General features: G+C 38.0%; 1 protein-coding gene across 5 annotated transcripts in view; it reads left to right on the top strand.

The window, feature by feature from the left end:
* Positions 1–14074, top strand: part of ACTN1 (actinin alpha 1) — a 111765-nt gene that overhangs the window by 56031 nt on the left and 41660 nt on the right. For all 5 annotated transcript variants that reach the window (XM_063289810.1, XM_063289809.1, XM_063289808.1 and 2 more), the window contains exons 3-7: positions 1373–1492; positions 6421–6507; positions 8360–8447; positions 10317–10395; positions 13280–13361. In XM_063289810.1, the coding sequence (XP_063145880.1) occupies positions 1373–1492; positions 6421–6507; positions 8360–8447; positions 10317–10395; positions 13280–13361 (456 nt within the window). The remainder of the gene's footprint in view (positions 1–1372; positions 1493–6420; positions 6508–8359; positions 8448–10316; positions 10396–13279; positions 13362–14074) is intronic.

Here is a 14074-nt window from a genome sequence, read left to right as displayed (position 1 = left end):
GTCCATGTTGCCCTGCCTTCCTCTTTTCTCCATGGTTCCCAGTACAGGGTATCCCACCAGCCTGCCCACCCCTCCATTTTCCAGAGCCTTCCCTTCCTCCCCTCTGCTGCTGCCACCACTGATGTTGCAGTATAGCATATTCCCCGGGCCAGCCTGTCCCCTGATCTTCCCATGTTTTCCTTTGCTGCCTCTCCTTAGCCATTAATGCCCTTGGCTTTTTCCCTGCTTCCTCCCCAACCAATCCAAGCCACTTGTGTCTGGATAAAAAAAGCTTCATTTTTTTCTCTGCATGGGCCAAAACTCCCAAAGCTTTGTGTATGTTTCTATTCAGTCATAGACCACCCATAATCAGCTGCTCTACAGACCGAGTGTTTTGCACATCTTTAAAAAGTAATCCCAATGAAAACTGCCACAATAACTTAGTTCTGCTTTTATTTATTCTGTATATACTTCTGATTCCCCACTATGAAGATAATTGAGCACATTTGTTCAGGCACTTTGCTCTGTCTGGGCTAGGCCCTTAAAAACAGTATCAGAACTATGTGTGATATTTTGCGGGGGAAAAAAGCATTGTTGCATTTGAGACATGTGATAATGCACATATTAGGGAAAATCATGAGGTGCAGCCCTTCTGAAACAGTGCCACTTTGGAATAAGAGGCAATTGTATACTTAAATATTCCCTATACAAAGTGTTCCCTTTAATTTTTTTTAGTAATTTTTTTATTACATTGTTATAAAACTTACAGTACATAATACATTATATTGTTTTGGTACAGTGGTATTTATACATTGTTGATTAAAGATTACTAACACTCTAATGTTTAGATAACTTAGACTATTGAGGATACAAAACAAGAGAGGTATATCAATATTAATGATGATTTAAAATGTTAATGTTAGTGAGCATCAGATTATTTGACTTCTTCATCCAGAATTGAATAGAACATTAAAAAAACACCACAGGTTGCATCAAAGTATTTGTTGTATAATAAAAGTTTTGATCTCAAGCTGGTTACTTAGTATTAAGGTCTCCAGTGTTGAAAAAGGAAAAGAGAAAATAAAGGAAATTTGACAACAATTTAATCTCATTCCTGTTTGTGACCATGGTATGATTATTTTAGCTTTTTTGTTCCCTGATGTACTGCTTAGTATGCGGATAATTTGTCACTTGAGGGAAGTAGTCAAATACGTGATTCCCCTACATGATGAAGTGGTATGATCAGGTATTTACAGAATCAGCTGTGAACAAATCCCAATAGACTAGTTGTGGTTTTACAGCAAAAGAGAAGAAACTTTGAGTTCTTGGCTGAGGTGGAATGAAGGACTTCATTTAAAAAAATATCACAATCTTCTTTTCTCAACTTGGCTAGGTGAACGTTTGGCTAAACCAGAAAGAGGCAAAATGCGAGTGCACAAAATCTCAAATGTGAACAAAGCTCTGGATTTTATTGCTAGCAAAGGAGTCAAGCTAGTCTCCATTGGAGCAGAAGGTAAGCAGCAATCATTTCCAGCAGGAGCTGGAGAGTAGCAAGAATGGACCCTCTTTTATTATGGTAAAATAATGGTTGTCATTTATTTCTGTGATGCTGATTTTTGCAGAATCTAGTGAAAAAATTCAATACACACATATGCATTTAGGAAATACATCATTACGTCTTGGAAATACATCTTGCCAATGACACTTTCACAGGTTGTGATCTTATTTGCAAATTTTAATTTTCTACCATACTCCAGAGAGGTGTATGAAATAAAATTGTACTGAATATTCAATACATATTTAATATTCAATGCATTGCTAAAAAATAATGTATTTCATAAATGAGGGCTTCAAACTTGAAGACCAACTGATTAAGGAGTCTTAGAATGGATGGAAGTAGGTTTTTGGCATCCATTATCCATCCATTTTGGCAATCATTATCCATTCATTCATTTCATTCATTTATATCCTGGCCAGTCACAAAGACCCAGGCTTTGCATAGATATATGTTCTCTGTGTTCCTTCTAAAGGATTATTATTCTGTCTCGCTCATATCTCTGAGTTGGGGGAAGAAGAGAGAAGAAAGAATCCTATGCCTCTGTTCATTTTAAAATAGAAATTGCTCACGGATTCTCTAATTCAAGAACATTGTGAACCTAATTGTCTTCTAATGCATGAAACTTAACATAGACATCACAAACTTTCCCAAAAGTTACTTGAGTGAAACAATTAATGGTATGTGTGATTACAAGTTCATATATCTTGAGTGAGGCAAGGGGGAGAAGCAGTCTCTGGAAATGCCCAATGTGGAATTGGAATAGACAGCATGTCAAAGTTAAGGGAGATGTTTAGTTTATTTATGTTGTCTGTTATTCCTTAGGTTCAGCATGAGAACCAAAGGAACAAAAACACAGATATAACTAGGTCAACATGTTTCATTATTAAATCAAACCTACGTAATTTATCCAGGCTATATGTGTAAAAACAGAATTAATTCTCCTTCCATTAATGTCAGAATAAGTGTAGACAGACTGTATATGATTCCTGCTGTAAGAACTGACACTTTGGATCCCAATAATGACTTGACTCGTGCACAATTGAAATATGCAGAATTCAGATTTATTGAGAATGTGTACAGATCAAGAGAAAAGCTGTGATTGACGATTCCCGCCTAAACTACCTAATTAAAAGTTAGCAGACACCCCACTTCCCCCCTTATTTCTCTTCCCACCTAATTCCAATGGCCAGGCCAAGCACAGATGTCTCTGATGGTACGACCTTGACTTCCCCCCTTAGCCCAAACAGAATAGTTTCACACTCCTTGGTGTTCCCCCTTCCAACTGGTTCTTGACATGCATTGGCTCATCATGGCAGACAAACACAATCAGTCATTTGATTGTGGAGTCTGACACCTGCTGTACCCATTGCCTGAATTTTATGGATATATCATTGCATTTAAGTTGGTTTCTTGGGTTGACTGGCACCTCTCTATAAAGTGATTGGGCTGTGAAAAGGATTATGAAGTTTTTTGAACTCCATATTTGAAATACCCAAATAGTGCTTTAAAAACTGTCATTGCCATAAGCTAGAAAATAAAAATCAGTGAAGGAAGTTGAACATTGTTAATATAGCTCAGGCAAAATAAGCTATATTAAGCAGGTAGGGTTTAACTAGAAAAGTCATGTTGGACCAATAAAAGAGATTTTGTGTGTGTTTTTAAACACCCTTAGCAACAAAGTTTGTCAAAGGATCTCTGGTAAAATCTTCTAGTGCCACAAGGCTTCCTAATCGTCATCTTGGCTCCAGAACTTCCAAGGAACTATATCACAAGTTTGGAAAAACAAATCAAAACACAGGAATGCTATATTGATGCTAGATTGGCAATGCCAACATTGCTTACTGTGGTGCAAAAAGGAAACTGTATGAGGAAGAGTCGCTGAAATTTGGAAAGAATTTTAAAAAATCGGATTACAGTACTGCTTATCCTCTGCAACTTCTGTGGGTTTAAGAAAGCACTTCCTTTGGTTGCTTATGCTGTATGACCTTTCACACCAAGTAATGGATTTTTTTTTATCCAGAGTGAATTCTTATAAACTGCACAAGAGCAGTCCACATTTTGTAATGAAATGAACTGCAACATGGAGTGTAAACAAATTTTCATTCTCTTTTGATGCTTTTCTACCATATTTCCTATTTACATATGAAATAACTTTATAAATCCTCTTTGAACCCCTGATGTAAAAAAATCCTGTGATCCTCCTATGTAAACCAAGAAGATAATGGAACAGAACATGAGAGAGTAATATGACAGAGTTATACATTTCAGAGCATTTTGGAGTCCTTTTCAAGAACCCAGTTTTATTCTGGAATATTTAGTGGTTATTTTCCTTTTGAAGAATTGAGCACCAAAGAGATGGAAATTGTATCTTTATTTGCATATCCTGTTCACAAAGACTTATTGTAGTAAAACCAATGATATGGAGATATGCTCACTAGAGCAGCACACTTTTGGTTTCTTCTTTCCAACTGTTCCAGTTCTTCAAACAGCAGTCTGTATATTGTTTTGCAGGCTGAATGTAGATCTACCTGAAAATTTCTCCTTGTTGAGAGTGTTGTGAATAGCAGCCTGTGATCATGAGAAAGGGAACTGACAACTGTTCTAGAATTCATACCTGAGATTTTTCTGATTGACCTTTTAAGGATCCTTCGTTATAAGTTTTCACAATTATTTTTGGGGAATTCAGATGACATCATCATCCTTAGTCATCAGCCCACATTTTATGTCTCTGTCAACTCCTTTTTCTTTTAATGGAGAAGATCCATAAAGTGTGACAGATGCAGAGCAGAATTTCAATTCTTCTTTGGTATGGATGTCCCAAAAGGCTCCCATTAATTTTGGAGGAAAGGGGGCCCCAGTAGCTGTACTAAAGATTTTTCACTACCCATATCTCTCCTGTTCACTACCCTGAACATCTCTAAGAACTGTGAGCCCCCTTTTTCTTTTTTATATTAGAATTCTGGAATTTCAAGATAAAACAGATTTGCTCCATGCTTGACCCCTGCAACAGAATGAATATTTTGCATATGAACAGATCTTCACATTTTATTCAAAGATATATTCCTGATACCATTGTGACAACATTGGTTTTGAGGTGGGGAACAAGACATACAAGGCAGTTACCAATTTTAACAAAATCCAAACTGTTGCTCCCTAGCAACAGTTCTTTCATACATGAATCTGCTTTAAAGGTTTCTTTGCGACTTACCACATTTTCATTGTTACAAAATACTGGAATGTTGGAATTTGTTAGTTGGTAGATCTGGCAGTCAGGAACACATCTTGGACTCAAATTGCTATCCCGACTGTTTCAGAAAAAATATATTTTTTAAATTATTTCAATTTCTACGGCTACCCAGTTATAGATGATACAAAGAACTAAACTGGAAGAGCTAACATTTGAATGAAGACCTCTCCTATTTACATAATTGTTAATAAGTTCTGCTGTCCATCATGAATTTGCTGTCTTACTTATCTTGGAATGCTTTTGGACTGTTAGTTGTCCTTTTTTTTTTTTTTAGTATTCCTGAATTAGTTTTGTATATGCCTGCAGTTGTACTGACATGATTCATTTGAGTGGGTTCTTCAGCTGATTTAGGCGATTCTTGTGAACTGCTGAACATCTCAGAACGATAGTGTCTGTGTAAGCACCTAAACACCCTAATATAGCTTAAGGTAGTGTTATTTGGATTGGGTGGACTCGATAGACTTTTTTTACATGTAATAGGGTAATCAAGCTTGAATTAATTAAAAGAATTAACACCTTTCTGGATTAAACAGAAGAGGTTCTTTTCTTATCACACTACATATGTTAGTGCTAGTTTTATGCAAAAATATCCGTTATACCCCAAACTGTATAATGAATGACTGCATAAATGAATTCAGTGGCATTACCACCTGCATTTCATTCCTTGCTCTGACTCTCTCTGTTCCTACCACAACATCAACCATGGGTTTCTATATATTCCTTTCTCAGGGCAGTACTCCATGAATCTCATTGGTGATCCAGGAAATCTTATACAATAATACATAGATGAGTCTTTAAGAAGTTACAAGATTCTGTTGTTTTGCTGCAAAGAAGGATATGGCTACTTCTCTCTGGAGTTCTAAGTGGAACAGAAATGCTTATTGTTAATTTTCAGCTGTGGGGCCACAGCTACTAGATGATCTGACTAGCTGTTGTCCTGGGGGAATCCAAGATCTGATGGGAATCTCCGAGCATCAGACTGGGCAGAAAGACAATACTATGGGCTTCCCCTGAATACCCTCAAGATGCTTCTGCCAGTCAATAGGAATTGAACTTCCTTTTGTGTGCTGATGTGGGCACAGCATTGTGTAACACCAGTAAACAACCAGCCTGTTTCTAAATGTTACAAATTGTGAAAGGGGGCTAATTGTACCAAACCAGATCATATCTTTTAAACAAGGACTGAGCCCAGCGGTTGTTTCTGGTTTTTAAAAACAGGTGCTCACACTCAGCATATTTACTGTTGTCTGTAATTTCATTACACAACTATATCTCAGCTTTCCTTTACTCTTGCCCTCTAGATACTACAGCTTATCTGGGAATGCTGGAAATGGTAGTACAATATGCTAGGCTGGAGAATTCTATGTTTGCTGTTGAATTTGCCAAATGTACCTGCAACCTATTCCTTGGATTGCGAAGGCAATCCAAATTGGGGTCACCTAGTAATTATGTTCACCCAAACTAATCATTTAATATTACTTTCTGTATTTCCAAACCAAGTTTTTAAGTACCCTCTGCTCCTCTTCTCATCTTTCAGAGGGTGTCTAGTTCTGCTGCTGGATTAATAGATACATTCTCTTGAAGTATATGCTTATTCTATTTTGGGTTATTCAACTGCTACATTTCATTTTTATAGAGATTGTTGATGGGAATGCAAAAATGACCCTTGGCATGATCTGGACCATCATCCTTCGTTTTGCCATTCAGGATATCTCAGTAGAAGGTAAATCCCAACAAGTTTTCACCTCTTCCAAGGATAATTATGAGGGGGGAAACTATATTATGAGTTGCCTAAATGAAAGAACATGAAACCTATATTCTGAATTAAAGATACGTGCACATTAACTAGAAGTTAGTGTTTCTGCTTGCTTAATTGTATTGATGTATCTGAAACCTGCTGATTCTGTTTACAAAATGCAGAGTTAAGGAGCTCCAAGTTCTGCATTCCCTGACTTGGCACAAGAGTGGTGGGCACAGACTGACTGCTTCCATGACATTGTAGACTAGATTTCCCTTTATTATTCCGAACCTGCCTGGGCATTAAGGTCTGCAGGAAAGGCCTTTTTAAGGTCACCCTGCTTGCAGAGTTCTCTTTCAAAGACATTTTCTATCTGTCCACACTTTGCAATGTTTCCTTTGAAGTCCCTGTTGGGTTTTTTCTTTTTAATCCTGCCTTTTTTTTCATATACAACTCAAGGCAGCAAACATACCAATACTCCTTCCTCCTCCTATTTTCCCCACAACAACCACCCTGTGAGGTGAGTTGGACTGAGAGAGAGTGACTGGCCCAAGGTCACCCAGCTGGTTTTTTCATGCCTAAGGCAGGACTAGAATTCAGTCTCCTGATTTCTAGGCCAAGGCCTTAACCACTACCCTAAACTGGCTCTCTGCTTTCTGAAAGAGCTTCAAGAGACACCTCTTCAGTTAGGCCTTTTAATTCATTTAGTATTATTTTATAGTTGGTTCATCTTTGTAATTATTGTGCTATGTTAATAGTTTTGAACAGATTTGTTTTATATGTGGCAGCATATTGCCAATCTTGAGAAAGAGGTGGTAGGATCTGATCTTAGGGTTGGGTCTGCATAGCCCTTGGATGTGAGACCACTAAAAATTAGAGGGCTCTAGGCTAAACTGGAAAGTTGGGCAGAAAAATCCCAGAAGAAAAAAGTAGCAAACCAATTCCATGTTATTGTCAAGAAAGCTACATGGGCATGTTCACGTAATCACTGAGAATTGCATTTGATTGAAAGGAAATCTGACTTTACCTCTGTGTGTTATTTTACTCAACTGAATGCTTTTGGAGAGAGCTGAAACAACAGCATTCCAGATTTATAACCTAATTTTTTAAAGTTTAAAAAGACTTCAAAGAAAGAGCAGCTCAAATGAACACTGTGCTGTGGAAATGCAGCCTCAGTAGCAGTTGCCCCAGCTGCTGCTTTCTTTCTCACTTTTGGGTGCCAACTGCCAGAAACATCATAAAATCTCAGTGAGGGAAAGGGGTATGGGAAGAAAACCAGTGAGTATACTTTGAATTCTTTAAAATAAGGCTGATTTACCTTAAATGTTTAATATTGAAGCCTACGTAAACATAGTCTTCCCCCTCCCTTTTAAAAAATTAAATGCAGCAATTTCTTAGTCATTAAAATAATACAATGCACATAATCATGTTGACCAAAAGAAATGTCAGTCTTTCATGTCACAGCAATATTTTTATTACGGCAGCTCATCTTGAAGAGTTCTTGAGCATTCTAAAGCTTGTACCTGGTATCATAACTTTGAGTAAATGATTATTTTTTTTCATGGCTAAGTTGCTATTTTTAGTTTGGTATTTTATTATCATTATTTATTAAAATTTATTATGGTCATCTGCTCCAGAATACTCTGGGCTGCTTGCTTTTACTTTACTTTACTTTTACTATTTTACTCTGGGGCTTTCAACATAAAAATGGTTCTTAGCAGATTCTGAAGTGCAAATGGAAGGGGCCATCCAGACTCTCCTCAGAGGTCAGAATGAACAAAGAAAACAAAAAGAGATCCTCAGAAACCGGCTAATCCTTATGTCTTTTGTTCTGTAGAGACATCTGCGAAAGAAGGGCTTTTGCTGTGGTGCCAGAGAAAAACTGCCCCTTACAAAAATGTGAACATCCAAAACTTCCATATTAGGTAACATAAAGTACAGTTCCTTGAAAGTAGCACTTTTCTGATGTGTTGCATCCCCCAGTAGCACAGCCAGTACCTGTCCCGGGTTGCAGAAGAGGCTCATCTAGAGGGTTTGGATGCTGCTTAATGCTCAGCTGAGCTGCTCTTAAATCTTATGCTAAGAACATTCACAGTTAACCAATTAGAAGGAGGGTGATGGAGTGCTTGTGTTCTTGACCTTACCTTCCAGCTCAGGGTTTGAGGACTGGGGTTGGCTAAGGGTTTCTTCCTACGTTGCCTGGCATCAGATGCATCTGCAGGACTGGGGTTTCTGTCAAGCAGCATGGCACTGATGCAACACAAACTCTGCCCCTTTTGTACATGTGTGTGACAGTGTCCCTACAAAACAGACAGAGCTTGTATCACAATGCTGCTTTCATCATTTGTTTTTTGTTGACCCACGTACAACTCTGCCTGGCACTTAGGTTAAAACGCTGAAGCTTTTTTTACTTTTGTCCAGCCAAGTTTTTGAGATAAAGGTAGGACCAGTTCAGAGACATATTCCCACTTTGCTAAACTAAAGGTTCTCAAACCAAAAATGAATGCTGGGCTCACCTTTCCTTCCTCACCCCTTCATCACTTAAGTTAAACAACAGCTTTGTTATACCTGAAACGTGAAGGCCATGTCACTTCCTGTTGGCTTACTCAACATTCAAATGGAGAACTGTAATGTTAAGCTGTGGTTTAGCAATCTAGGGAGAGATGATGAAAAGGAGCCAAATGGACAAACTTTATGGGACTTGAGCTATGTACAGACATGTAAAACAACCCATTTGCCTTGAGGAGCCCTTTCCAGTTCCTGCTTGATGTGCAGGGAAGGGACTCTTACCTGCTACTGCTACTTTTTTTCCCCCCTTTATCCCTGCCCTACAGAGGCTTCACTCACATAACAGATATATTTCAAAGTATGCATTTCTCTAGCAGAGTTTTTTCTACCAGTGTTTCTGTATACATCAGTTTGGAAAGCTTGAATGTTAAAGCTAGGCCTGAATTGATCATTAACAGTGGTTGATCCCAGCAAGCCAGGCAATGGAGACAAGATGGAAGCAAAGCATCATATTCTAATGGTGCTTTTGTGTACTTACGTTCCCTACTGCTCCTGTCCTTTTGAGCCATTAAAATACAATTAGTCAACACAACCTGCCAAGAATCTGTAAAAAAGAAGAATAAAAAGTACTGTTATACCTTGGGACCCAACAAGTGATGTGGGTACCCCTATTCTTTCCCCTCTCATTTCAGTTCTGTTGAAGTAAATATACAGTATTTCATTTATTGGAAGGAAATAGCCCATGTCTTCTGTCGCACTGTATTCCTTCTTACATCATTAGACAAACTGGAATGATTCTTTGCCAAAATCTGGCAAAAGAATGAACAAAGAGCAATTTAAAATTATTTTACTGGATACATCCATTAGTGACTGATGGAACAATGTATGTTCTTTATTTTTATTCCGCAGTCCACTTTGGTATCAGGTCCTCCTAAATATGAAACTGTGGCTGACTTTTCAAAAATGCTTATGTAGTGACCAGAAAGTTTGATTAAATCCAAATACAATTAATCTCTAGATGGCCAACTTGTTTCTTTCCACATGTTGGCCTATAGTTCGAATTGCCCCTGATTGTTGGCTGTGCTGGCTCAGGATGAAGGGAGTTGTAAATTGATAACATTTGCAATTTTGAAAGCTGCTATCTAAATCAACTCCATTCTCTGCCCAGTTGTGTGCACAAGAACACTGCTGATTGAGACTTCATGCAGTTTGCTTTTAAATTTGTCATCTTGTGTCTCTGGAGTATCTTGAGGGATATAGTTAATTGTGTTCCATCTCTCTCACAGCTGGAAGGATGGTCTTGGTTTCTGTGCCTTGATCCACAGACATCGTCCAGAACTTATTGACTATGGAAAACTAAGAAAGGTACTGTATTATGTTTTGGGATGATTCAGGTTCATAGATCCCAAGAGAATGAAACCTTTGGATAACTTAATTTTACATAAGATGAAACAAGTTCTCTGAAAAGCTTGGATATATTGGTTCAAGGCAGTTTTCTTTGACCTGATGTTCTCCAAATGTACTAGACTGACTCCCATTCCAGAACACATCTGGAAGGCACCACGTTGGAAAAGGGAGTAGTTACTTCCTGATGGCTAGGTTAGCATCAGATAAGTGGTTACCTTGGCCTTCAGAATTCTAACTCAGGTAATTCTAATGCGTGTTTTGATTTGCGGAAGTTAGGAGGGTAGCAGTTGGTGACGTTTCAATAATAACTGTGACAGCATCATCTGTCTGTGTTCATACAAATGTGTATTTAAACCTAATACAATGAAACCTCAGTTCAATGGACCATTCAGGAGGAAGTCATATCTGCTAAAGCTGAATATCCATTACATCTGAATTTACATCATTTGCATCAGTTTACTGTATATGATTATACAAATTACATAATTACACAACGATGTAAATTCAGTGAATTGTTGAAATTATTTTTGATACAGTAGGCTTTGTCCATTATTTTGGGATGGTATCTGGATGGAAAATATGTCCACAGTTTCTGAAGTTCACTTAACTGAGGTCTGATAAACCACTGTGATTATAACGGCGCTGAACTGCTGAGCTTGCCGATCGGAAAGTCGGCGGTTCAAATCCGCGTGACGGGGTGAGCTCCCATTGCTAGTCCCAGCTCCTGCCAACCTAGCAGTTCGAAAACATGCAAATATGAGTAGATTAATAGGTACCGCTTCGGTGGGCAGGCAACGGCGTTCTGTTTAGTCATGCCAGCCACGTGACCATGGAAGTGTCTACGGACAAACGCCGGCTCTTCGGCTTTGAAACGGAGATGAGCACTGCCCCCTAGAGTCGGACACGACTGGACTTAATGTCAAGGGAAACCTTTACCTTTACTTATACAGTATAGCAGCCATCTCCAACTCAAATCCTATTGCCCATTCTGACTGAAAGTTTTGGCACCCATTTAATTTACCAGTAAGTTCTAATAACATTTTTCCTCAACTATTACTAAATTAAAGGAAATGGAGATTTTTCAGCAAATGGGTCATATACCGTATGTCAGAAAAGACAGAATAACAGAAAATGGCAGATTGGAAGATCAAGTTAATCTGATCTTTCCTTTGCTTAACATTTATGAAAAGAGGAACAATTTAAACAAAAATGCAGTTGCTGTACGTTTGTTCTAATTGTTTTCTATAATATAGGTCACATGGTTTAGTAGTTAACTGCTCACGTGAGATAACAAAATAGATGTTTCAGCAGCTTTTTTTTCTTTTTTAAGGTCCTGTTTGCTCCTTGAACGCTGTTATATTGCCTTTCCCAAATTAAGGACAAAAATGATTTCAGCATCCTTTAGGACAGATGTCTTAGCTGTCAGCTCTTGCAGGAGCAAGACTCAGACAAATGGAAAAATTAAGTTAAGGATGTCCTTCAAGGTTTTCACAGAAGGGTGTTTATGAGGCTACCTGAAAAGTGCACAAAATTCTACCTGTTTCCCCACATTAAATTTTTTTTAATGTGAAAATAATGGAGATTATGGCAGGATTCCATCTTCTGGTTCTGGCAGTGTACACAGCCTGAACTGAGATATATGTATATTTATTTTATTTATTTATATGCAGCAGTCAAGATTAGCCTAAAATAAAAGGCAACTCCCTCAAAACCCATAAACCCGCCCATAATACAGGAAAAATGAAACATCAAAACAATTAATTTTGTCAAGCATCAAGATAATAAATAGTCATGACCCCACCAGATTCCAGTCTTCACTCACAATATGTCTTCCTCTTGTGCTAAATACAGGTAGCCCTTGACGATAGTTCATTTAATGACAGTTCAAAATTACAACAGCCTCAGGAAAAGTGCTTTATGAACTGTACTTGCACTTAGGACCATCATATCACCCCCACAGTCATGTGATTTGCAATTCAGGTGCTTGGCAAGTGGCTCACGTTTATGACTGGTTGTGCATCCTGCGGTCATGTGATCACAATTTTTGACCTTGTTTCTGGCAAAAAAAAGTCCATTGGAGAAGCTGGATTCACTTAATGACTGTGGTGATTTGCTTAATGGCCATTGTAAAAATGCTCGTAAAATCAGATCCAGTCATGTGGTGACTCAACTTACGACCGCAATTACTTACAACAGAAATTCCAGTCTCAGTTGTGGTCATAAGTTGAGGACTACCCATAAAACAAACAGGTCTTAATTGTTTTCCTGAAACCCACAAGAATAAGAACAATTTGGATCTCCATGGGAAGGGAACTCCAAAGTATGGGGGTATCAATAAAAAATGCCTACTTCCTAGTTCCCGTCAGATGACAGCCTAGTAAGTGCAGGATTTGGAGAAAGTTGACTTTATTTAACAGGTACTGTAGATGATTATGGGAGAAGGCAGGGCCACAGATAACCATCTCAAAGGAGTAGCCAGAGAGGTTAGTGGGGAAAAAAATAATGAAATACAATAGTAAATGGATTTTTTAAAAAAGTTAAAAGCATAGCAATCCTCTCCATATAAAACAGTAATAAAAATCACTATTAAAATACTCAAAAAGCTAAATAAAAAAAATGTGCTTTAATGTTCTTTTTAAAATGGAGAAAGTAGAAAGCAGTAATTCCTGAAGAAATGTGCTAGCAAGTCCTTTGTTCTTTAGTTAAATTTAATTGTTTCCTCTATTTTCTTTTGGTTAGCTAATCTGGCTTTTCAGTAAAGGGTATAATATGCAACTGACAGTCATTCAAGTATTTTCTTTTGTTATGTATTTATTGCTAACAAGACTATTTCTTTTCCTAGGATGATCCTCTCACAAATCTGAATACAGCTTTTGATGTGGCTGAAAGATACCTAGATATCCCAAAGATGTTGGATGCAGAAGGTATAGTAAAATCCATTTTTTTTCCTTCTCTCCCTCCCTCTCCCCCAAAAGGTTCCTCAAAATGTCCTCATACATTTATTAAAACTTTCAGATACTAGATCATTCCCTCCTTATCATATATTTAGACTAGACTAAGTTCTGACGCACCTACAGCTACCACAGTCTTAAAACATTGATCTGTGTTTGGATCCTGCACAATGCTAACAACTTTTGATTAATAGGATAACAGAGAATACATTTCTGTATATCAGTACCCAAAGGTAGGAGCAGCAGGAGTAGCATGATCTGTCAGCCCTACATGATTTTGTTCCAGCCACAAGATCCTGTCATGGTCATCAGCTCCATACAGTAGCAAAAGTATGTGAGTTGGGCTAAGACAGATAATAGCAGAATAGCATTCATACTTTCTTTCACTGGTCCCTGGTGTGCTCTTTGAGCCTCAGTAGCAGCTGCACACCTGTCTTTGACTAATTCAGTGTTCCACCTTGGACAAACAAGCCGAATTCTCAGCACAGTGGCATGATAGCAATCTACAACGCATAAAGGGAGAATAGAACAAAGGCCAGTCATCCATTGTATTCTGCCTTTTTAAATGGTTTATCTTGACATTTTATTTCTTAGGCCACTGTCCTTTAAATGGGATCAACACAGGTTCAGCATAACCTTCTGTTCTTGAATATCTGCTTCTAGAATACTGATGTATTTTGCTGTGT

Source organism: Candoia aspera, chromosome 1, assembly GCF_035149785.1.
Source record: "Candoia aspera isolate rCanAsp1 chromosome 1, rCanAsp1.hap2, whole genome shotgun sequence".
In the NCBI taxonomy this organism is placed as follows: Eukaryota; Metazoa; Chordata; class Lepidosauria; order Squamata; family Boidae; genus Candoia; species Candoia aspera.
Note: the sequence above shows the minus strand (reverse complement) of the source record. Positions and strands in the feature narration are given on the sequence as shown.